This window comes from Pholis gunnellus, assembly GCF_910591455.1.
Source record: "Pholis gunnellus genome assembly, chromosome: 2".
Taxonomy (NCBI): domain Eukaryota; kingdom Metazoa; phylum Chordata; class Actinopteri; order Perciformes; family Pholidae; genus Pholis; species Pholis gunnellus.
This window is the reverse complement of record NC_136536.1, coordinates 19,935,056-19,961,226: the sequence shown is the minus strand read 5'-3', so window position 1 is coordinate 19,961,226 and position 26,171 is coordinate 19,935,056. Positions and strand designations below refer to the sequence as shown.

At 41.8% G+C, this 26,171-nt stretch overlaps 1 protein-coding gene across 1 annotated transcript; it reads left to right on the top strand.

Annotated features, from left to right (window-relative positions):
- The first annotated feature begins 2,949 nt into the window (after positions 1–2,949).
- Positions 2,950–25,922, top strand: ttll10 (tubulin tyrosine ligase-like family, member 10). The gene is made up of 12 exons (XM_079169120.1): positions 2,950–3,036; positions 17,365–17,757; positions 17,948–18,098; positions 18,327–18,445; positions 18,604–18,727; positions 19,457–19,542; positions 20,861–21,047; positions 21,191–21,362; positions 22,086–22,226; positions 23,940–24,056; positions 24,158–24,251; positions 24,491–25,922. The coding sequence occupies exons 1-12, from the start codon at positions 2,985–2,987 to the stop codon at positions 24,994–24,996; spliced, it is 2,142 nt and encodes a 713-aa protein (XP_079025246.1). The 5' UTR covers positions 2,950–2,984; the 3' UTR covers positions 24,997–25,922.
- Positions 25,923–26,171: the final 249 nt, after the last annotated feature.

The following is a 26,171-nucleotide window of genomic DNA, read 5'->3' as shown; positions in this document are numbered from 1 at the left end:
ACACTATCCCAAAGAGTTTACACAGGTTTTCGGTGCCCTTCAACAGGGCTGTACAGTGTTGCTCCAGATCAGTGTGGCTCTTGAGACGTTTTCTTTTTCTTCCGTTGTCTCCGACTTGTTTCTCTCAAGTGGATCAGAGTGTTCAGACCTGGACTCGTCTTGGATTCTAGTCAGTGGTCTTAACTACAGCTCTGCCCCTCATTCCAGCTAAATTTCATGAGCAAACAGCACTCACTTGGACTCTCTTGTGTTTTAAGAAGACATATTGTGCCCTCCAAGGTCACCTCTTGATTTGCGGTGAGCACCATAAAAGCTTCGACTTCAGTTAGAGGCCTGATGGACGATAAGCGTCCAGCTTTACTAGTCACCCTGGATACTGGATGCCGATTATTGAAGGGGCTACATGGAAATGTTGTGCAACAGCACACTAGGAAATATGAAACAAACACGAGTCATTGTTTTCCTTTTCTCAGTTGACAAGCTGGGGCATTTATCCAGACTGCGCTCCACACAGCTGCTGTCATGTTACTGCAAAGACAATGAATCCCGCTGCCCAGATGATTTTAGCTTTAAAAGGTTTTGCAGTGAGCAAGGTTTACCTTGTTACAGGTTAGTTCCATCTCATCATTTAATCCCCAGGATGTCTGATACTAGTATAGTGCACACAGACCCTTTCAAGATTACAGTGTATCCATGAAGATAAAAAAAACAGACCTAAAGTTGTTGGAGGGGAGTTAGGGAAAAGTACGTCATAAATCACAGGCCAAATTGCAGAAAACGTAGGTCTTTATAAACAAAGGAATAGCAAACAAAGAAAAACACGTCTATGTCTATTTTATATGGAGCTTGTGAGGCCTAATATAGAAAAAAACGAATCTAATTTCTTCCCACGATCTAATAATTTGTGTCCTTGAGTTAATAAGTGAATTCATAAGGGGGCAATTCATTCGACCACGAGTTAAAAGTGGGAATAGACCATTTTTCAACAGAACTGAAAGTAAAAGGGGCTTATGGGGATTGTTATGAACTGGATGACATTCACTGTATCATAACAACTTTTACAAAGAAAATAGTTGTTTGGATCTCAAACAGAACTATAAAACTGAATTTTATATGAACGTATGAAGCGTAATGACATGAAGGTGATAAGTTATGCAAAATCAAGAGCAAGAATCATTAATTCGAGAGCATCAATTATTTTTTACACCTCCATAAGACCTCCCGGGTTCTGTTATTTTTAGTTTTTGTTAGTTGATTTTCTCCTAAAAGTGAGTTGTTGCAGCCACGTGTTGGCAGGTGGGAGTTGGAGCATGAGTATGCAGGCAGATGTATTTGCCTCTGGTTGTTAGTGCTTGTTGGCTGAGGCTGTTGGGTCGGTGCCGCTGATGGATGTCCTTGCATCCTGACTTGCGTGACTGGTTAGCCAGATAGCCATCAGTACCCAAATAAGTTCGGGTCATGCGTCTGCCTTTACTCCAAACCTCATTTGGTATGCAAATGACAGGCCTAAACAAAGCAAACCTTTCAGAGCAGGGCAACTTACTAACTGCTCCCTTTGAAGAGACGGAGGGTCTAAAAAAGCTTATAGATTTGAATGCTTAAGCACAGACTTTCTATCACTATCGTCTCTTTTCATAACCAGCCGGCCTGAATCAGCTCATTGTCCACAGTACAGAACTGAGGCTGAGAATTTAAAGGTAAAGGTGCTTGATTGGTGGATAATGAGTGATTTTATTGTACTTTGGGTCAGTATTTCACAGACTACTGTTTGTTTAACTCAAAGATTCAAACAATCGCTTGCTTCCATCTTTGCTAACGTAGTTCTGCCGCAACCTGTGCCACGCCCCTACTGAAACAGGATACGACTCTGGCATTGTGCTCATTGTTGAGAGGCTAATCCCGACAATTACACCTCGAGACCGAAAGTGGCTGCCTTGCGAAGCATCCAGACCAAGCCCCGTCCAGGCTTTGGATTAGGCCCCCGGTTTGGCCCTGGGGGCCAGGAGCCCCGCCAGCACCCTTGTCACTGCTCCCCCATCTCAAACTGCTGGTGTGTCTTTCTCAAGTTTTACTCCCCTGCACTTTGTTCACCTGTCGCTCTCGCTGTAACACAGCCGGGTTATTGTTGGGACAAAAAAGGTGTGTGGACACAAAGACAGGCATGAGAGCAAAGGGCAGGTATTTCAGGTTATGGCGGGCTTATTCAGCTCACAAGCAGGCAAAGGTTTATGCATGTGATAATACCTCACAGATACATGTTTCTGAATACCTGGCCCTCACCGTGTGTGCCGGGCCGTTGATTTATTTTGTCTGCTTGGACAGGATGGGGTGTGTTCGTCAGGTGAGGATGATGGTGGTTTAGCTGTTGTCTGCGTTGTAATCGGAACAGAGGAGGTTGTTCCCACAGAAGCCTGAGCTGACATCATAAAAAACACACAACGAGGTACCTGGGGGCTGATGGGGAGGGCGGAGGTGAACGAACCGGTGAGGTGGGAGTCGGAGGGTAGGGTAGGATTGGTGGGGGGGGGTTTCGTCTCAACCACCATTGGCTAAAGTCGGCGCGGGGGACACACCTGTGGGCGCCAGAGGCTAAGAGATTGGCTGCGACCTGAAAATTACACCTGTGGGGGGAAAAGGGGAGGAGGGGGGGGGGGGGGGGGGGGGGGGTCAGGCTACATGTAAACCAAGCCCTTTACAAATTCAGCCTCTGTCTTCTTGAGGAGCTTAACCGCCTAACACCGCAGAAGGGAGCTCCTGGAAAAAAACAAGTTCTGCTCGGGCTGCAGGAAGAGAGCTGACGCGCTTCAAACTGGTTGGGTTTGTTCCGGGGCTTGGCTCTTTCTCCGACTCAACGGCGGCGTCTACCTGAAAGGAACGGCTTTTTTTTTCTCTTCCTAACTGCCACTCCAGAGGTCGACTGTCCTTCAGCAGGAGCAGGAAAGAGGAAGACTAGCCAACGGGGCGTCAAGAGCCCTCACACAATGATGCCTCTTGTCTTGGGTTTCTGGCTCGGTGACCACACCTGGGAAAGACTTGGTAAATTCACAAACGTGATCCCTTCTTTGTCTTCATTCTCCATCTTTAAGACTTGAGCTGTCGTCATGACCTGTTGCTCGGCGACGGTAGAGTTAAAACTTTACGGGCATTTGTTCGTCGGCTAAGTTCAGGAAATGTGCGGCAAACAAATTAGGTCATCGCACGAAGCCCGCTGCGATTGCGTGCTGATATAGCAGGGTCGAGCTAGTTTCGATGGGAAGCGAAAATATTGTGTATCGAATTCCAGCTCCTTTTAACCAGAGAGAAAGAAGAGGAAACAATAGAAGCCAACGCTCATTCCTAAACTGGATAGACCAGTTGGGGCAGGTAAAGGCAAACTGCCAGGCTTGTCAAAGGATATGAAGACAGAGGCGGACTCCTTCTTTTAGAGCGTTAAAACGCTATCTACAAGGAGCATCCACGGTATGAAACCGCTTTAAGAACTAATAATCGTGTAGCAACATTATTGTTAAGTGTTAATTCATACGAGTTCAGAGCTCATTTGGCAACTTTTCTCTGCAACCTGTTGAACTGTAACGCCTCGGTCAATTTTGTAAGATATTCTGAAGTTTTTATATCTACGGTTAACTTGTTATTGTTTTCCTTTTTTGAGGGCTTTTTACGGTAGAGATTTGATATAATAACGACTGTTTTAGGCGCTTTTGAAATGGAAAAAAAAGGAAGTCTGTTATGCAGAATGGATGTGTGTCGGACGTAAAATGTCTGCTCATCCGTTTTCCTTGCCTCTGAGGTTTGGTTAAGATAAGACAGACGGCAGCATTGGACTTTTATCAGAGCAGATGGTTTACACTAGATAGAAGGTATACATTATTAAGTCTTCTACGCTGCTCTTGAGATCTTTTTGAAGCCGACAAGGACTGTGGCAGTCTGGGAAGGAGAAGGGAAAATGGAGGGAAAAATGTCGACCATATACTGTACAGCGGCGACTGCGGAGCGAGGTGGAAGATTGTGATTGGTGCAAAGAGCAACATTTGTTCATTTCTTTCATAGACCTGAATAGTCGCAAGTCACATGAGCGCATGTCGCTCTGCCAGTGCGTGGCTGCAGGGCGGGAAGTAAAGAGCAGAATTTCAACAGAAAGCGAGATTTAACGATTGGCAGGCCAGACGAAAAGGTGGACGGGTTTTATGTTGTTTGTTCGCGTCTGACTCACAGGTTTGGAATAAAAGGAGACTGTAGGCCTTATCACCTGAGAGGTGAAGTTAGGTTTGATTCAGCTGATAGGGCGCATGACACTGCATTAAGGCCCAGAGCCATTTAAGAAAAGTTAATGCTATGCTAACATTTTAAGAATCTTGTTTACCCTTTTCCTTAAGAAGCCATGATGATTTGGTTATATAATTCAAGATATCTTCTTCTTACAGTTTTACATTTTTCCTCTTTTTGGCAGCATTCAATCAACTTTAACTGATGTAAAGTTACATTTTGTGCCTCCAGGGAGATGACAACATGTTTATGACATTAGTCATAGCAGTATGAATAATTTACATTTTCAAATTCCTTCCAGATTTGGCTTTTCTACTGTTTCTGAATATATAGAGCATGCATGCAAAAGGAACAGTACGGGGAGGGTGGATAGGTAGCCTAAATTAAAATATGTAAACGCATAAAGAAGAAAAGGAAAAGTCCAAATCCCTTATAACCAAAACTGTTGAATATTTTAGTACTTCATTTTAATATTCAAAACTAAAGGGTGGAAGGACACTGAGCAAGGGGGAGGATCTACTGTCTCTAAAATGACAAATGTAAATCATTAAGTATACATTTAGAATCACAACCAAGAAGCTGCAGTGGCACATGGATGATAAGCACTATCATGGCCTAAATATCACAGTTACCAGGCTGCTCTTTGCTAGTCTGAAGGCCCAATTAGGTGGTGCTGAGATAAGGTCCGGAGTTAAATAAGGTTTTGGGTTTCCCTGCCATTGTTTTCTCACAAAGACAGCAACTATTGATTAAGGGCCAGGCCAGTTTACCTATCAGGTTGTTGACTTCACAGTGGAGTCACATTCCAGCGCAGAGGGCAGAGTTACCTGATCACGCCTCACTTCCAACAGGCAGAAAGCGTGGGCAGCCGTAAGCGGTTGAGACTCCCACTGCACCGAGCACCATGTGCAACAATGGGAAAAGTTCTGCAGGTTTTGGCCATGAGGGAGCAGAAGAGGAAGTATTTGGACAAATGGAGGACAAATTGAGACCGTGTAGTTTGTTGGTTAGACATTTCGAAAGGTAACACAGGACAATCCTCCACATTGATCAGGTATTGTTATTTTCGCAGCTTGTTCCTACCAGCTAGAATTTTCTTGGCTAATCTTTTTTTCACTCTTTCTTTCTCTCTCTCCCTCTTCTCTTCCTCAAAGGGCCCGCAGCACTGGTTTATAATGCTGATGATTAACTAAATAGAGTCTGGGAGAGCAGGTCTGCTTGGCTTTCTCATTTCATGGGGCCTGACTGACCGGGAGGAAGACGGAGCGTTCTCAGGCAGCGAGGTGGAAATTCAAGATCTTTTTTCTCTTTCCTTTTCAGCCCCTTCTCTCTAAAACGTACTCACTTTACTTTGGTTTTGTTACATTCTTTCCTTGGGGTACCTTTCATGACGGTAAGGTTACAGGTGCATTCTCCATTTTCGTTCTCCACCTTCTTTCCCTGAACTTTTCCCTCCCTTATACTCACTTTTCTTTCTCTCTCCTTCTCCCTCCCCCCCCCTCTCTCTTCTGCTCTACTTTTGCATTGCTTGCAGGATGACTGGAAACCTGTTCTTTCTCAATGAACACAATGTCTCATCTTTTCATTTGTGCTTCTGTTCTGAGAGACATTTAGTCACTGTAAACTATTTCAAAACGAGAGGGCTGATTCTCATTGCTTTGAACAACCAAGTCTTTGTTGAGCGAAAAGGGGAACTCTCCATTGTTAACCTAAACGTCATTTGATCAAGTATATTGTATATCTAATGTGACAAGATGCAAGAGATTTGTTTTGTCACTTTTAAAAAACAAAAATGTTGTTGCAGTAAACTCCCAGGCAGTGCACGATGAATAACTATGATACATGAATAACCAGATAATGCACTAAGATATGTTTTGAATGTTTAATTTAGAGAATAATGTACTTTAATATAGTGTGAGGATTTGACACGGCATACGTGTGAATGATCCACGTTATTCAGTAAACGAGGGCTGTTTCAGTGACCTTCTGCACACACCGCGTCTGCTCGGGTCGAGCTGAGCAGCATTCCATCAGCCTTTCATCATTCAGCAAACACAAAGACAACGGCCTGAGAAGTCCACCAACGGAAAACAGACAAAAATAAAAGAAGAAAAATTGGCTATTCCTTTCTTCCATTCCTTAAATCATCTGCTCAAATGGATTTTGACAACACTGCTTTGTTAGAGACGGAACAGTGTGTTGCAACATAAAAACACAAATTGCCGGGATATGATGTAAAACGGAAACAGCTCCCCGAGGCTGATGTGCTTTTGAAGTGAATGTGCGCAACGTGCGGTGTTTGAAATTACTAACTGCCATGTATTGTGTGAAAAGCAGGCCTCTCAACCTTGCCGTGCAATAGATTTAGACTAGTTGGAACAGGTTTGGGCAATCATTAACAACCACTGTGGCCCAGTCTTCTGTGACAGCGAGTTTAAGCTGAAAGCCACAACAAGGGCTCAGCAATTACAATATGGAAAGGTGGTCTCTAAATATGGACTTCCCGACTCCTATTTACAGTGCTATTTTTTGGGTTGTACGTGGCTCAGTTTTACTTAAAACTATGTAACTTAACTCAATATTTTAGACCATATATTTTTGGTTAGGGGTACTACTCACACCCAAATCTGCTTCAGTGGATTTCATTCGTTCATTAACCTTCAATAACTGGCACTGATATCACATTATGTTCTACAATCAAACATATCTCGACCCTCGTATCAGTGTAGTCATGAGATGTTTTGTGTTTGGGTGATTATCTCCATCTTACGAGGCAGCATTGGATATCATCACTCTCTCTAATACTGCCTGGTAATGATGATGATAGTCATCTGAGGACTGCAACCAGACAAACCGCTTCAGCAGCAGCGTAAGCAGCAACGTGCCCCCGGCCTGGGCCCCTGAATCGGCTCAAATACTTGAGCAGCGGCAGAAATGGCTCTCAGGATCCATCTTACCTGACAGTGCTGGATTGTACAACTGTTGTTCTAACACTGTCTGGTAACGATGTTTCCTGGGGGACTCTTTGGTCTCCGGTAGTAGAAATCCTACCTCGTCGTTGAAATCCCAAAAATGTGAATGACTGTTAAAATCTGTGAGACTCCTTAGATGTCGTCGCTGAAGGGTAAGCAAGCAGGGTGGGCTCTGTGTTCTGTGGGAGCACGACGGGGAAATGTTTCCTAAGTGTCTCACTTTTTACTTTGAAGTCAAAACCAAGAAGGTTAACTTTCTTTTGTCTACCACACACTTTTGACACCACACGCATGTCAATCGGTGACACACTAAAGGTCACAGATGCTGTGACAGTGTTGAAAGACCAGACATTAGGTTATGTAAAAATATACAAACATTTGTGTCTGAGCCTTTTATTTTGAAAACAGTTTGAGATTGTTGAAGGAGAAATGAGAAATGGAATTCTTTAATGCTCTAATGGTCCTAAAGGTCGCTTTTTATGATTTTTCTTTTTACTTCCCTGTCGGTTCTTTTTCTAACTTTTATTGCAACCCAACCCCACCCAAGTTAAAGAATAGCAGTTGGTTGATGGTTCCACCGGTCCTGCAAGGCCTTGTTTCCTTGTTCCCTCCCCTGAACAGAGTTGGCGTTTGTGTTGTGTGGCAGTGATTGGTCCGACTAGCATTACCTGCGTGGCACATCCTGAAACTGACACATGAGCTCACCTGAGAGTGCTTGTGAGTAAAACTTACACTGATTTTAAACCTTTGAAACAACGGAGATTAAATATAACTGAGGACGTTAAACAATCTTCATCAATGTTCAGACTAGAATGTGAATTTAAAGGGTAAAGCCTTCAAACAGACTTGAGAAATATGCAAATAATAGACATGAAGCAAGCAGAGACCTAGTGTTTGTTTAAGGAGGGAGAATTACCCCGCAAATAATGAGCCGCACCTTTATTTGCCCACCCAGCTCCATTATTCAAGCCACAGAAATGTGAAATAGCTTTTATTTTCTCCCAGTTGTCCCCCTTTCTCTGTGTTGGCGTCACATGTTTGTGTATTGATGTAACAATGTAGAATGACTGGAACAGAAACAATTCACCGAGCTTACTCTGCTTCATGCCTTGGTCTGCTCACTCGGGGCTTCATTCTCCTTCTGCATGCTTGGCCAATTTACACGTACGGGTAAATGAAAGTGTAGCGTGTATAGAATCTGTGAATGCAACAAAAGAGGAACTGCTCGTTTCAACCTGTTTCTGCTACACTGTTCTGTTCCCTCCGGCTCTCTTCTTCCTCTATGCACAGGTGAAAGCTCAGAGGTCATCCTTCCAGCCTGTTGATTGGCGTCTTACCAGACATGGTTAGATGTAATTAATGGTGTCTAATACTGTCTGGTAATGCCGTCCATTAAATGGCATAACCTTCTGCTCTCTTACTTCCTCCTCTCTCGCTCTCGTGCATCTGACATGCAGCGTATTGACAAAGGGCAGTGCAGGGGAGCACATCATCATATTTATAGAGGTGGCAGATGGGACTGAATGATGATGACTATGGAACTATGATCCTTGCACTGGAAGATTGATTGATTTCTCGGGGTTTCTTCCATGTGACTTGAGTCAAAGTTTCTCTACTGAGCAGCAGTCCGGGTTATTAAGGCCGAATAGTTTTTTTTGACGAATTGGTTTCTATCAGGAATGTTAATGTGAGTGCCATGTAAAAAAAAAAGAAAAAAAATGTATTGCAGAAAATGCTGTGACTTCTATCTGTTCAAAGATCTGCTTTCTTCCTCTTACCGCAATAACTGAATTCCTTCTGGGGACTTGGCTTTTCTCCATGTAGAACAATGCACACAGTTTCTGAGAACTCATTATCTACGATACACTATGTACAAAATGTTAACTGTATTTACTGAGATATTATTTGATGTAATGTCAAAGAAAAGATTCAATAAAATGGGATGAAATGTGAAATGCCTCTCTTGTTCATTTGCTTTTTCTAAACAAAGTTTCAGAATGAGTTTTTCTTTTAAACCTTTTTATTCAGATCTCCTCTCTGCTGGCCCTTTGTAGCAGTTTCTCTGGTCATTGTGAACTCTTCCTTCATCCAGACCGGAATGCCGAGCCCCAGTCAGGTGTGGATCAGGTTACTGCTGAACAGAGCTTCTTTTTAAATGCCTCAATTTACCCATGAGGTCCCCCCCATCAGCTAAGCCCTCATTGTGTCCCAGTCTATGGCAGTACACAGTAGGCTAGCTTGATGAACCGAGGAGCACAAGGCGTGTTTTCACTGCCAGGTCCATGGGCCACTTACAGTAGGCTGCTTTTGCCTACTGAAAACTATACTCTTAGTCTAAATTATCACAATGGTTGCAATTGCAGAGTTACAGGGGAAGTTTTTTTTCTTCTTCTTCTTAGCACTGTTATCTCCATCTCTCAGCAACAGACACACATGCGGAGCCAATATCATGGCTGTGGTGTTTAATTAGGCCTGTTAGCTCAGGGGTTCAGTTGACTGGTTAAACGCAGGTCTGATTTTATCAGTTGGAACGCAAACACGAAAAACCATTTAGCTGTTAAACATAACAGGCCCCAGGCCTCATTGATCTCCCATGCTGGGGAGACTTACATTCATGGTTTTTCCACAAACAAATCATTTTTCTTTCTTTCATCATTCTTAATCATTAATCTCAAGCATTTACAGCAGAGTCGCCTTTCACAGGACTGTGATCTAAACTCAAAACTGCATCTATTTAGGAGAAACCACAATGCAGAGAAACATACTTTGGCCTCTATAACGTACTATCATGAGCATCTGTGTTTAAATGATACATCATAACAAGCATGTTTGTATTTTTTTTCATATTGACCTTAGGTCAGCAATATATTGCTGATGCAGACAGGTGTATCCATGCTTAAAGGGCTGAAGATATTTTGACATGTCACATTCGATAATAAGATGAATGAAGCTGAATTCAGTTTCTGTTCACTGTCACACAGTCATGGCTTACTGACACACTTGAGTAGAACAGAGCCATCATCAACACCTGGGCTTTACCTATAATGTTAAGTTAAACAAAATCCAATGTGGATTACACATTACATACTTTTTTTGGTTGTGTGAATGCTGGGCAGACCTGTTTTGAGTTTAGTATTTGTCCTTTGTCAGTGAAAGATGTGTGTTATTTGCCCACGTACAACAGGTGGGCGGCCATCTTGAACATATGCGATATCTCTATGCTCCAAAATTCAGACTAAATAAGTTTTGTACCGAAATAGAAATTAATTGCTGCCATAAAAATCTTCATATAGTTACAATTAATTAACCTGAACAATTCTGATATGAATGCATTTATACAATCTGTTATAAAAAGAGTAAAATAAAACAAATCCACATTATTCAGTAGTGTTATAGTTACACAGGCCGGTAGACATAGACGACTGTGATGGCTTATTTACTTAACTGGCATCAGATAAGGTGAAGCATTTACTCTTGCCAAGATGGACACTGACAGTGCAGATCAACTGTAATTACTGTATATTGCTTTATAACAAAAAAATCGGACTTAAAATCTGTCTGGAAAGTATCATTTTCACCTTCCATAAATGATCTCCCCGTGGGTCCAATATTTGATTTGTAAAGCATATTTTTTACATTGCAGCACATAAAGACACTAAAGTTAAAACGTGTCAGAATTATACAAATAAAAACACTACAGTACAGTAATAGGCAACTGTAATTCGGTCCCCCCCCCCCTTTGGTGACGTCACACTACTGAATCACATTCCTGACTGGCAGAGAGCCTGTAGAGGATTCCTGCACTGGTCTGTGCATGCTTGGTGCAGTCAGACCACTTTCCTGCACTACTGCCGGCTGTGGATGAGGAGGCTAGATTCACTTAGCTGGGCTTGCCACTGGGGTGGAACGGGAGCACAACAGAGTCTAAACGGCTGTGACATACCTGCAACTCTGCTGACGTACATTAATTCTGAGGAGCTGCCACACAGTCATGCGGGGAACTCCTTTGACAGTCTGCAGTCAGTTATAGAGGAGTGGAACTGATTATGGGTTAGCATTGCCCCGCTGAAGTTAGATTTTAGTTTTTTCAATACTTTTATGTATTGCATATGAACAAGAAACACCAGTTCTGGCAAAATATATAAACACTTCACTGCTTGGAACATATTGTATCACATTAGAGCCTCGATGTCAAGACACAGCACACATATTAACAATGTATGACCAACTATTCAGTCCCTAAGAACAGAATCCGGTTGGCAATTTTCAGATACATTTAGACAGTTTATCATTAAATCAACGTCTTCATTACTTTTAATGCAAAAAGTAGTCTGATGTGGTATTATGTGGGTGGCATGTTTCAATTGAAAATGTAAATGAAAAGGAATAAGTAATCTCTCATGGTTTCCAATTTAAAACTAATTGCTTATTATATTATATTATCCTCAATCATGCTGTTATATTCTATCACATTATGTGTGAGTTGTCAACTCAGTGTCTAAAGCTGGTTGATAAATAAATGAGATGTGGAGAACTTACCTTACCCAATACACACCTGTGTGGAGTGCGGGCAAGCCAGTCTAAAACCAACTACACAGGATGGTTATCACATTTTTACTGACATAGAAAATGTCTGGTACTCCAGATGGCAGTCCGTTTATGCTGTTAGCCTTAAGCTAACAGTTGCTGTACTTTAGCTTCAGCTGAAAGCAACGAGGTAAATGATTAACAACCACTTGATTAGACAACTCTTGTCAAATGTAGTTTTGACTTTAGCCTTCTTTGGCAAACTTGGTGAGTTTGCTTTGTGTTGTACATGAAGACGATGATGACATGTAGGATGGATGTAGGATGTAGGATGGATGTAGGATGTAGGATGGATGTAGGATGTAGGATGGATGTAGGATGTAGGATGTAGGACATGTAGGATGTAAGATGATGACATGTAGGCCGAGAAGCTGCGCCCAGGAACCGGTATCATTTGAGGCATTAGAACTGTGCCAACACATTTCTAATATTCTCCTGATATCATTTAGAGCCGGTCTTTCTGCAGAGTTGGCGGCCATTTCTTCGTAACTGCTGGTAAATTTCCACAGCAGTTGAATAGACTCATCTTAGTTACACTCAGCAACCAAAGCACATAAATGTCAATGCCTGCTGCTGATTGTTAATTAAACAGTGAAGGAATGCATGGGATTTAATGACTTTAATCATGGAACAATGGGTGTTAATTTGAAGAGCTGAACATGTGATTCCGTTATTTCTACAATTACAGACGTTTCCCTATTTTGCTTGTAGCTCATTAACTGAGGCCTAAATATCCTGCCAGATAAGCACTCATTACACCTCCAGTAGTTTGAATACCTAACCATTTGTGTCAGTGATATTGCTTTCCTCCCCAGCTCTGTAATTATATGTTGATGGATTTCACCTGACTGACCTGACTGACTTCTGAAGTGTTGACTGGCACTAGCACTCGTTGCATCAAGCACTTAGTTGCTGCATTTTAAGGCTTTGTAAACCGGGAGCATTTCTGCCTCCACCACCTCTCCCAATTCTGTCGTGTTATTGCCAAAGTCTGCTATCGGTGAGTCATTTTCCACTTCAAAATGAAACGGTATTCCTCTTGTGTCTTTTCATAACTCCGGAGGGCGTAACCAACATCCTGAATTACGTTAATCCAGGAGTTTTCCAATGTGCATCACGTACACGTTTCTCTGCCGTTGGAGTTACCACAGAGGCTCGGCTGGGTGGGACTGAGGCAGCTTTTCTCCGCCTTCATCACCTTATGATGATAGTGTGAAATACCACAGCTGCATGGAGTACATGAAAGCTTTATTGAAGAGCCACGTCAGTGATTTTAATATTGTATAACACATTAACCACATCCTTTGTCAAGGATGTCAAGCTACTTTTTTTGATTATTAATCACTGCAATGGGTTTAAAATGTCACAACCGTAAACCCTCAACAGCACTCAGATTTGCGACATTAGCGTTAAAAGATTTTGAAGGTATTCAATCCGCAAAACACACAGACACCTCATTAGGAGTTATAAGGAGGATACACGCCTGACTTACGTAAGTCAACAATGACCCCACATGTATTTTATTTATTTATTTTGTACATATCTGTTAATCTGAGGCAAATGTGCATATGGCGTATACATGTTCCCATGTTAAAGCCTGTCTTGGTGAAATTCCATGTATTTGTGTCTCCAACTTGCATTTATCGCCAGTGGGAATGAGTGAATACAAACCCTGGGAACAGCCCCCTCTGCTCTCCTGGTGTAATTCTGTAAGGAAAACATGAATAGCAGGAGACAGAGAGATCCTATTGAGACGAGCCTTTCTTTACATCGAAACTTAACTCCATTCCCTCCACTACAACACCTTGACAAGGAGAATCTCTCCAAATAATGGGTTGTGTGGGGACACCATTGCTGCAGGCTGCATCCCTGTAATTGCTGAGCACTTCCTGGTACAGGAGGCAGTTGAGATGACATGGGATTGGGCGAGTCTTTCAAAGGCACACACACACTTTATGGTGAAACCGCCCCGAGACAGACACACAGACACACATACTTCTCGTCTAAAGATATATATATATATTGATTTTCATTAGTTTTATTTTCATATAGCTCAGTCTATATTTTTAACACATTATTCTGTTTTTGAAAACACACACATTTCTACCCACCGTCTTTTCACGGGAAACAATCCACGATTTGGAGGAGCGATGTTCTTTTTTACGTGTGTGGGTTGTTTGTAGTAAATAGGCGAAGAACAGGCCTGTTTGCATAAGCAGTGGTAGTTGCCATGGATGAACAGACAATGAGAGGAGTTCCACTGCAGAAACTCAAGGAAAACAAAAGGAAAAGTTAGGTTCAGGTAAAAAAAGTGTCGCACATTTGCACACACTGTTCGATTGACAGACGGAGATGGAATCTAAATAGGAATAGTATTCATTAACATTTTAATCGTGAAATATGTTAACAATAAAAAGGGAACATGCAGATAGCCGCACAAAATACACAAGCTTATACACCTATTCTAATATACACACACACATGCACAAAGACTCTTGGCAGATGGTGAACCATGAGGTCGACAGGGTTGTAAAACAAGCCTGTTCTCTTTGTCCACCTACGCAGCCCTTTGCACAGTGTGTCTATCAGATGGCGGCTCTTTATCAAGGTGTGGCTGACACTGGCTCCACACAAAGCTCTGTTAAACAGGAATATGGGAGGCCCGCTTCTAATAACTGGGGGTGCTGCGGCTGCTCTCGCATCATTGCCGAGCAGCTCTCTCATGTAGCTGCCATTTTGCAGTGTGTGTGTAAATAACTGAACTGACGTGACTGTCTGGTGACTGCTGCTTCCTTGTTGTACATTTAGTCATGCGTGAAATGTGTAACGGCCCATACTAAGGGGTGTGATGACACCTACAGTTTGCATTTCGGTGATATGAACCGTGGAGGAAAAGTTGACTTTGTGGTTTTGGTTGTTCCTTTTATACCCATAAACCCTTGCATTTAACACATTTTTGGAGGCCGTTCCCCTTTTAATTGGTGAGTCAGTTAAGTTCTCACCTGTTAAAACACTGCAGAATTTGCTTGAAATGTTCTACATACATTCTAAATATAATATAAAATATAAATGCGCGCCTAACCTACAGGTGTTGGGGGTTTGCATCACTCCTGGTTACCCTACTGAATGTGTAATTATACGGTTGCATGGATGCTGGGTCTAAGAGGCATCCACCCCTGTAAATTATCAGACTGTTGGGAGGAAGAAAAGAGATTATGCATAATTACCAACCGTGACTTGGGTGTTTCCTCCCCAGTCAAATCACTGGGACAGAATAAGTGATAAGTGGATTTGCCAATGCGAGCAGACAAATACTATGTTGCTCAACTGCATACCTGCCACTGGATTTGGCTCTAGACAATATGATTGATGTCATGCCATACAAATAATGATTCCAACAATGATTCAGCTGGATGAGTTAATTAAACTGATGTTCATAATAGATGTAATAGATAAGGTCTAGGCCTAAGGGCTTTAGGTTTAATCAAATGCTAAGGTTAAAACAGCACAAGTTATGTTATATATAAAAGGTTTGAAGGTTCATCTAGAGATACTGTGCTAATAATCCCCTACTACAGAATCTGAAACGGAACATAACTTTTATACTTTTCATACATACATAACCATTCAGGCTCAGTGTGTATAATGGAGCTGTAGATATGGGGCAGCATAAGAAACAGTCAACCAGTGTAAAATGTAAGGTGGATACCATTTTATCACTTTAGCATATGAAACCTTGACAGAATGATCACTTCTTTTACTCTTTTTGTGTGTCACAGAGGCTGTAGAGATGATTATTTTGCCTTTGCTGTCAGGATATAATACCCTGGCAAATCCATTTTGATTGTCACTCTGCTCTCATGTTACCACAGGGTTCACACAACAGAGGCTAACGGGCAATTAATAATGAATGAAGCTAAACTTCGAGGCGGGGTAGGTGTGGGATACATAATCTTGAGTAGTTTAGTTTTTCTTGAGCTGCTGTTGTTTCAATCTGCAAACGGCAACTGTTGCTAAGGGTCCCATTACCGGAGTAACCGGGCAGTGTGACAGTGGGTTAACCTGCTGACCATGTGATTTCACCTCCGTTAAGTCTGTCCTTCAGTCTCTTTGGGTTTGCTGTTTGTCCCGGCCCTGCCGTTGGACTGCAAGGTCGAGCGCACATGGCAGAAGAGGAACAGGCTGAGTAGGTTTTTATGGAGTCTGGCTGTCCTTGTGACTGACGCTGGAGTTGCAGGTAAACCCTTTTGCTTCTAAATGTTGCTACAATCAGGTCAGAGTTCAGCTCTTGTCTGATAAAACAAAACGGCACATTTACTTTGAGATGGCACATTTTCTTCACACTTGTTTTTTTGCCATATGTGATATTAATGTGACCTCCAAACTATTTCAGGGTAGGCTCAGTTACAGGAAGTGAACAAAAAAAACAAAAAAAGAAGATCATATAGAATAGCCTAAATATGTTTGTTTTTAAAAACCCGTACCTATTGGATTAAGATTGCTTTATCTGTGGTGTGCCTTAACATTTAAGGTTTGTTCTGATGGTGGTGCTAGAGGAAAGGTAATGGGTTCATCATATTACAATGGGACCACGAAAGTGCAAATTTCACAGCAATCTGTCCGTCAGATTTTGTAATTTCAGTCCGACGGCGTTGCTCAAGGAAACGGATCACCACTCTGGGAACTACAAATATCCATGGGCCAAATACAAGGTCAAGTGCATAGTTTTAACTGGTGGTCTTACGCAAAAGCTCGGGTGGTCACCACAATAATTTGTAATAATCCTCTTAATGACCATCAAATATCCATGCCAATTTACATGGCAGGCTGCTTAGCGTTCATAATAGTCAACAAGTGTCCACAGCCATGCTAGCGCCTTTGTGAGGCTGTACTTAAGTGCGGCTAAATGCTAACATCAGCATGCTAACATGCTCACAATAACAATATTAACATGCTGATGTTTAGCAAGTACATTAAGCTAATTAAGCCCAAACACAAACTATAGCTGAGGATGGTGGTAATGTCATTAGTTTTGCAGTTTTTTTCTGTCCAAATATTGGACAAATTAAAATGTTCAACCTGATGATGGCACTAGATGGAAAGTTAAAGGGTTTGCACAAATATTACTGAGGAGATAAAAATCTGTACTAAAGTTGTTCAGGGATTTTGTGTCAATTCACCTAATACGTGTTGAGATATTTCACTGGATAAGTGAACAACTATGGGCTGCGACGGCAACAGAGGAAAGTCAGGGGATCCTCAAAGTCTTGAGGAATGATGTAAAACATTTAATCACAGCTGATCCAACAGTTGTTGAGATACTTCCGTCTGAACCAAAGTGGCAGACACAGCCATCCCGAGAGGTATGATGTTAGCGTGGCTAAGTAAACTCATACTTTGTGACCCTACCAGACATACGGTACTATTAATGAAGAGTAAATTGGTTCTCTTTTTCTTTTCCTCTTTTACTTCACCAAGTCCTCAGTGATCTCTGTCTAACAATGACAAACACCTCATTCCTGGTCTCTCTTTCTGACTACAGTGTCACTGCACACCAAAAAGGTGTCCTCCCGTGTTGGAACATTTTCAGTCATCATTAGCAATCTGCACCAGCACAAGGAGATGTCATCTGATTGCTTGATGGAGCTCTTCAGTGACGTCCAGGCAGGGGACACTGGGCTGGAGAAGCAACAAGGGGACGAAGCAGAGAAGGAGGAAGTGCAGGTTCCCTGTGGAGACAACCAGCCTGCAGGAAGTTTGGGGCAGGAGCAGCCAGAAGGAAAACAGCTGCCGTCACCTGACCATAGTGGCATGCAAGAAGCTACATCAGAACGTGGACTAGAGCAGGTCCAGAGAGCGGGGACACAGACTCAGAAAGCAAGAGAGGTGTTTTCCGACATGTCTGTCAACCAGGAAAGCCGGAATAGAGGGTCAGGTGTGTGTGTGGGGGGGAAGGTGGGACGTCAAGTGTGAAGTCATTTGTTATTCTTGCCATATGTTGATCCTTCAGCATTACAAAATACAATTCATCAACTTGATTTACATGTACATAGTGATAGAGCTTATGTGTTTGTCTGAGTAGGAGTGACGTGTGCATGTATGATTTGTGTATGTAAACGTATAAGGTGCAGGCACGGTGAAGCAATGCGTTCGGAGGTCCTTCCCCAGGGAGTTGCCGAACCGCTCCTACCCAGACGGGCAGCGGCAGCGGGAGGCAGAGGAGCCACGGGGTTCTGGGCCTTTCTACTTCTTTGGAGGAGCCAATGGGGCAGAAATGTATGTAGAGAAATATGAAATAAAGGACCAATAATCCGTTGGATTGTAGATATCTCCAAAATGTGATCACGTAGCAATTTAAGTTTAATTTAATAAGAGAAAAAGGTTTAAGAAAAGTGATGGTTTCAAATTAGATATTTACTTTCATGCTATCAAAAAACGTCATTCACCAGCTTTATATTTTCACACAAGAAGTATGATTGGTTTCTTTTGGGACTTTTCCTTTAGAGTGGTCAGTTACTGTGAGAGCAGAGGATGGAAGAGGATTTACCACGTGCACAGGGAGGACTTTAAACTCAAGTGGTGTGAGACCAAATCACCAGCCAACTACCGTCACTTCAGAGAAGGTCCAGTGCTATAATGATTACAAGACGGAATCTAAATGCTGTATTTTACTGTAAACTGTGAAAAAGTACCACAATGCTACCTTTCTATTAATAGAAAAGATGTTTATTGCCATCCATTCTCTGAAAGAAAACTCAAAATCTGCATGTGTTGGTCCCAGGTGAACAGCTGGTGTACCAGATTCCCAACAACAGGGTGCTCACCACTAAGATCGGCCTCCTCTGCAGTCTGCGGGACTATGAGCGAGTCAGGAGAAAAGTGAATCACGGTCAAGGAGTCAGGTCGTATGTATCAAAAACAGAGAGATATAACAGCTATTTCCTTTACAAAATGCATAGTTGTGTCACAATCTCCTAGCAACAATCTGGTACCATCATGGAGGTTCAATAGAGGCCCGGCCCTGCAAATACTGATTAAAAGACACATCAGCCCGTGACACTATTTAATAAACACGGCCAACCGGCCTCGTCACAAATCAGGCCTCCAGTCAGTGTGTGTCAGTTGTATAAACTATAATTATTGATATTAAAGGAACACAGTTTCACAACCTAACTATTTCAACCAGCTCGTGAAATATCTGGTGAAAGGAAGAAAAAGTCTGACATATCAAAGCATTTCTTTTACGAAATAAGATGTTAACAATTCAGACAAACCATTTAATCATAAAGTACAGTCTAATAGTAACCATCCATACAAAATTCCTGCGTACGCTGTGGAGGTTTTGATCACTAATTGTGCGTGCACGCATGTTTGTATGTCATGCGCATGTACCAGGATAAATGTGTACGCTCACACGGCAATAAATATTCTTGTTAATGGTTTAGCTGGTTGCCGAAACGTGCCAAGATATGTTACAATGCTCCTGCACCTCTGTAGGCTTTTGATTGTCAATATATGAAATTTGTTTTCATAATTCTGATTTCTAATGCTTCTTGCTCTAACAGAAGGTTCAAACAGCTGCAGACACACGACCATTCATTTGTGCACCATTTTTCCTTTTTTGTACCTCACAGGAGTCTGAAAATGGAGGAGTTTATTCCCACTACTTTCCGCATGGATGTGAGGGAAGAGAGGGAGGCTTTCTTTGCCCAGCAGGAGGGTAAAATGCCCAAACCCCCCCCCCCCCCCCCCCCACCCCCACACACACACACACCCCCACCCACCCCTACATCAACCTCTAGTAGCCTACAGTAGTACGACATCAGTAGCATCCTGATGCAATAACAACACCACACACTGGTTTAACTGGATTTGTGTTTATTTAGAAGGCTCCAGTTTTAAAATGAGATGAATCCAACTTGACTTGTCATTCATCCAGTAATGCAAGAAAGAATAGTTTGTGCTTGGTGGTGTTAAGACAACAGTTGCCTTGGTGATTGTTTAATCAAGAGGCTGAGGACGTTGGAAAATAATGCACTTCACCTCCCATAAGGCCCTGATTAAATCACCAGGGGAACATGCTGTTGCCATAGAGACGAGTCAGCAGAGGGCAGGGCTGAGACACAAACACAAGCAGAGACGCTCAACTGGAATTGGATGTGGATCTGCTTCAGGACAGGACAGGACTGAGGCAGAACAAATACATTTCACATTAAAACTGAAAACATTTTTAGATTTATAGATTTTGAGAGAACATGAAGTCCTGGTGTCTGTATTGTTTGTAGGAGGACTGAACAGGCACACAGCATTATGATAAGTGGTGTGCAGGTTATGACAAACATGGTTATCACTATGTAAACAGGAGAAAGACACAGACAGCTGCTTTAGATCTCTGGGTGACGGATAAATCAATGGGAAAAAAGACAAGAGCAAAGAACAGATCAGAACACAAAAACTGAACACGCTGTGTGTGAAATCTGTCTGAAAAAGCATCATCTGTGTCATCATCTAATTGGTTAAAAGCCAAATACTTAATTGTAAATACAAGTCCTGCTTGTAGCTGAAAAAGTACTCAGATTAGACGGTATAATAGCCTCTGTCATATTATATTATACATATAGTGTTTTATTATAACTGATGCATCAACATGTAAGCAGAATTTACACGTTGTAGTAACTTTCCACTGCTGCACAACGTTAATTTACACATGTGGGATTTTTAATTACATTTTTTTGGGATTGGAACATTCAAATAAAGTGGAGGAGAGCAGACATGGTGTCCTTAAGATTTCAGAAACAGCGCTCTTTGTCATTCATGAAATAAAGAAGTTATTATAACTACACAGAAAAGAAAGACACAACAATAGAAACAAATATAAATAAAATATAACAGGACACCACAGAACACAACGGAAAAATACAGAGCAGTGCGGACGTGACAAGTCTCCTTCACGCTGCCTCTAAACAGAGAAGGGCTTTATATATGTATATGTCATAAGCTGTTGATTTACCTGATGTACCTTTTATGACTGTTACCAGGTTTGAGCAACAATGAGAGTCACATGTGGATCTGTAAGCCCACGGATCTGAACCAAGGCAGAGGGATCTTTCTGATGAAGAGCCAGGAGGACGTAGCCGCCTTCAGACTGAAGCTGCAGCAAACGGAAGACAGCCAGGCCAACAGGAGGATGCACTACCATCAGCGTCACACTCGCATTGTCCAACAGTGGGTGAACATACATAATATCATGTCATATGTTATTTCTCCAAATAGACAACATCTTGTCAACAAATTGAAAATTAGCATTTTCCTGTGGAAACGTTGATGTGGCTGTTGAAATTGGAGGTAAACTGACATTTTGCCCTCAGTTACATCCAGAAGCCGCTGCTCCTGAAAGGGAAAAAGTTTGACGTGCGCTCTTACCTTCTGATCGCCTGCACTGCACCTTACATGGTCTTCTTTCGCCATGGATATGTGCGACTGACCTGTGAACTCTACGACCCCGACTCCAACAACCTGTCTGCCCACCTGACAAATCAGGTATGGCTCAATCCTGTTCGAACTCTGCCAAACATATTCGGGGTTAAACTAGCAGGTCAGAGTTTATACTTTTTTGGTCTTAAAATAGAAGTCGTGCCCATATTCTACTTGCTGTAATCACACCTTCTGTTCATACTGGCCTTTAAATGTGCTTTCGATGTAAGTGAAAGCTGTGCAAAAATGTATTCCAACATTTATCTAAAGCTCATGAAATTCATTCAGTCTGAATTAGACATAACAAGTAGATATATTTCAAACTTTGGAAGATATCCCCTTCTTTGCAGTTGCTGTGTGATAATTATCTTGAGTGAAAAGCTGAACAATCCGCACACCCTGCTCGTTTATTTCATTCTTTTTATTCTACGCAGACATAATTGCAACGATAAAGTGGTCTGGGGTCAAACCACAACCCTGCATGTCAATCACTGCATTGGATGAAAAGAGCAGGGAACTGAAATCACTGTTCATTTATGGAGTTTAAAGGCATTCTGTCAGTAATTCACACCTGCCATGTAAACTTCCATTTAACACAAATTTTAAAAGGCCAAAATCATTCATGATAATACTGGAGAGATATTTGCATCCCATCCTTCTTTGCATACATGTCCTCCATTATTTACAGAGAGGTTGAATAGATCAAGCATTTAGCTGTGGCATCAACTGGCTCTGTGCTCCTGCTGACTGCTTCATGTGTCTCTGGTCCCCCCTGCTGTCCACCTCCAGTACATGCAGAAGAAGAACCCTCTGTACAGCCTGCTGAAGGAGGACACTGTCTGGTCCATGGAGAGCTTCAACACCTACGTCAACGACAGGTTTCAGGTTGCCAAGGGTCTGCCCAGGGACTGGGTGCTGGGCGCCTTTACAGTGAGTACTGCGGTGTGTTGTAGCTCTCGGGGACCAATTACCAATATAATGATGGTTGTTGGCGCTTGCAGCTAATTGAGATTGGGGTTAGGCTAGGATGACCTCACTCCTGTCTGAGCATACATCATCTTATTACAGTACAACAAACGGTACAATGTACGCTTTTGAATTATGTTTTGTTTGCTCCTGTTGGAAAGAAACCTCAAACCTTTAATGGGTTACAGTGACACATTGAAGTGTATACAACAAACCACCAATGTGGCTGTTTGGAGGAACAGAAACCTGCTATTGAATCACAAGTTTAAGTCTATATACAAGTCCGGCTGAGAACTGTCATACTGGGCAGACTTTGAGCAAAAAAAAAAAAATAGAATCTGTTATTAAAGTCATCTATGTAGAACTAAAAAGCGTATGCCATTAGAATTACTTGAAAGATGTTAAATGACATACCAATTGTACACATAATGGCTTTCAGCATCGTATCATTTAAGAGTGATGAGTTGAATTTACAGTAGCTTATCATTCAGGTAAGACAGTATAAAAGATAAGTTACATTGTAGTCAGATTTATTAAATAATAAATAATCTAAATAAACATCATTGATTAATAATGCTAATCCTGTTGTCTCCCCGTCCTTGCGAAGACTAATGTTAGTTTGCTGTATGTCAGCATTAGACCCCATTAAATAGTGAGTCAATACATTGCAGACATGTCCAATTTAAACAAACCTGAGCTTTCAAAATTGCTTGTTGTTCAGTGACTGTCAGACGTCTTCTCATTAAAATATACGACGTACCGGAGTGAGCTTTCCCCCAATGCCGCAGTCAACAATTTAAGCCGAACAAAGTCTTGCATCAGTTTGAAGTTTTATGGCATAGCTGCAAAATAGTTTCGCCCTTTTTTTTGATCAGTTCATTCTTGTCAATCTGTGGAGCATGACAGCTCGCCATGACTGATCATAGCTGCTATGCTAGTGCTATATTTTGTGTGAGGAGAATGATGCTTTTTTGCCCATCAGTGCTCATGTGCATGCTCCTTTGTTCACAAACAACGGTTCACCATGTAAACTTACAGCGACAGCCCAGCACACAGGGACGGTTAGTGGCACAAAGACACAGATGGCAGACGTAAACTGAAGACTATAAGATAGCAGTGGGGTTTTTTTTCTCCAGTTTGGCTGACATTTGCGTTTTCTTGCCCTAAAATAACTGATGACTGTAAATTCCGATCTTCCGGATCCAGAAAAAGAGGTGAAATGACGCCCCTCATTTCTTTGGAGCGGGTGGCACTGATCAATATATTTTGACATACTCTACAGAGAAATAAATTATCCAATCATTTAAAAAGAGCAGACAAATGAATCATTGAAGAAATGCAACCACACATTTTCAGATAGGGGGCGCGGAGAGGGGATTGTCCTCTAACCTCAAGGTTCAGGGTTCGATCCCCAGCGCTTCCTGTCTGCATGTTAAAGTGCCATTGAGAGAGACACTGAACTCCCTGGCAGCAGCCCGTTGCTCCGAAATGCTTAGGATGGGTTAAATGCAGTGGTCAAATATCATGTATGATGCATGGGATGATTGAATGAAAAATTAAGATTATTGTTATCAAGAGCTGCAGACATCCAAAATGGGTGCTGAAGGAATTGCTACACTTTTGGTCACTCTCAAGCATAATTTGACCGTCTGGTTGTTTTTCCTTCCCATGCATCAGAAGCGCATGCAGCAGATAATGACCCAGTGTTTCTTGGCAGTCAAATCCAAGTTTCAATGCCGACTGGGCTTCTTTGACTTGTTTGGCTGCGACTTTATGGTCGACGAGGACTTCAAGGTGGGTGATACGTCGCTGAATATCTGGATGGCTGTCAGTGTTCAACATGTGTGTTAAATGTGCATATTTGTGGACTAAACATGTCTTCATGTCTATAATAGATTTGGCTGTTGGAGGTGAACTGTAATCCAGCTCTCCATACAAATTGTGAAGTGCTGAAGGAGGTGATACCCAGCACTGTTGCGGAGACGCTGGGTGAGCTAACGTTATTACATTTATGTACAGAAGTTCCTTTTTTATTCAGGTTCAGCTAGATGTTTAAATCAATTTAACACCACGCTCCCCCAAAACATGTCACCTTGTTTCACTGCATGCATGGTACAATCATATTTTCCTTTATTAAATATGTTACTTTCCTAATTTGTTTGCTCAACAGGCTGATGTGTGATACCACCCAACATGTTTTTATCTGCTGTCCCTCCTTCATGCTTTAGATTTAACTCTGGAGATCTTCAACAAGTGTCGTCTCAATCAGAGGATTCTTCCTTTGGCCAGTCAGAGGGACTTTGTGCTGCTTTACAACAGAGTTACAGTGCTGGCCTACAGCAAGAGCAACACAGACAGGGAATTCAACCAGAAAGGCACCAAAAAGACTGAACCCAAGCAATGTAAGCCAGGGACAGAGGGCAAAATCATGCCTTCATCATCTCTTGATAGTGTGAATGTCTCAGCAAGTGTGGAAGGAAGAGGTAGTTCAAAGTCTGGCCAGTGTTCCACCACCTCCACCGCCCGCTCACTTTTCCATCAAAACTCTCCATCAGTGCAGAGACCTTCACCTTTACACCGCACCTCCAAGAGCATGCAGACTGTTAGGAGAAAGAATCCCAGGTCTCGGGTTGAATTCAAGCTGAGCAGATGTACTTTGCAAATGCATCATTATTCAAAATCTGCAGATGACGTGAAGGACTCTAAGGCTCAGCAGAAGACCATAATTAGGTGACCATTGTCACCAGGGATCACCGTCTGTGGCTTTCCAGAGACAACGACAACATTCCCTCCTCATGCTCGACCTCCGCTCTGTGGAAAAGAACGTGAAGAACAGCTCAGAGAGGACAAAAGCAGCTCTGTTTATCGGACAGAAGAGGAAATGTAATGTGTTGTATGCAAACATAAATTCTGTAAATCCTGCTGGTTGTCATTATGAATATTCTCAGTGTGTTTATAATTGATCTGTGGCTGAATTTGAGGGAATTGGAAGTCCTTAAAAAGTAATTGGGCCTCATTCACAAACTCTCTGACAAAACGCACAAATGAGTTATGGTCAAATCCGGGATTTATCAATATTTTCTTACTTGAATTTTTTCAAACAAATTTAGAACTGCCTCAGACCATATGCACACATGATGAAGGCCCGGCTGGCTGTCTTAATGTTAACAGACACCTTTTAAATAAATACATTTATTATTAAAACTATATTAATTAACAAAGGCTTCAATTGACAATATTAAAAAAATATTTTAATTATTAATTTTTTTCGCACACTCCTAATATTTGTGTAGGCTGATCTTTATTTGCAACTGTGCCGAAGAATAGAAATAACAGAAAGATGTTGATGATGATGCAGAAATCAAATGGTTACGAATAAAGCTTCTAACTATTAACTACAAGCCTAATACAATTATGAAATAAGTTACCTCTGGGTGACAGTCCTGTCTGTTAGTCCAATAATTGCAGCTAGTCCCTCATCTCTGGCTGGAAGATCAGATGGTCCTTGTCCTCCACCACCTGTTTCCTTATTTCCCCCTGGTCATAGTTTGGATAAACTATGATATCAAACTATCTATGTTGAAATAAGTCCTAAAGAAGTCATAGTATAACATGTCGAAATAAGTAAAGAAAAGTCAGTTATGTGTGTCTAAAAAGTCAATAAAAAGTCATAGTATAGTATGTCGCAATAAGTCATTAAAAAGTAATAGTATAGTATGTCAAAAATAGTCATAGTAATATTATAGCATATCCAAAAAGTCATAATTGTATGTCCAAAAATGTCATGTTATAGTAAGTCAGAAAAGTCATCCAAAAAGTCTTTGTTTAGGTTTTCATAAAAAGTCATACTATAGTAGAGTATGTCAAAATAAGTCTTAAAAAAGTCATAGTATAGCATATCAAAATATA

Bases quoted from the DNA above. Each gene is read 5' to 3' on its own strand.
- ttll10 (XM_079169120.1), top strand. From the start codon at position 2,985: ATGCCTCTTGTCTTGGGTTTCTGGCTCGGTGACCACACCTGGGAAAGA. The intron at 21,048-21,190 runs GTGGGTGAACAT...TTTTGCCCTCAG, and splicing joins CACACTCGCATTGTCCAACA to TTACATCCAGAAGCCGCTGC. The intron at 24,252-24,490 runs GTGAGCTAACGT...TTCATGCTTTAG, and splicing joins CACTGTTGCGGAGACGCTGG to ATTTAACTCTGGAGATCTTC.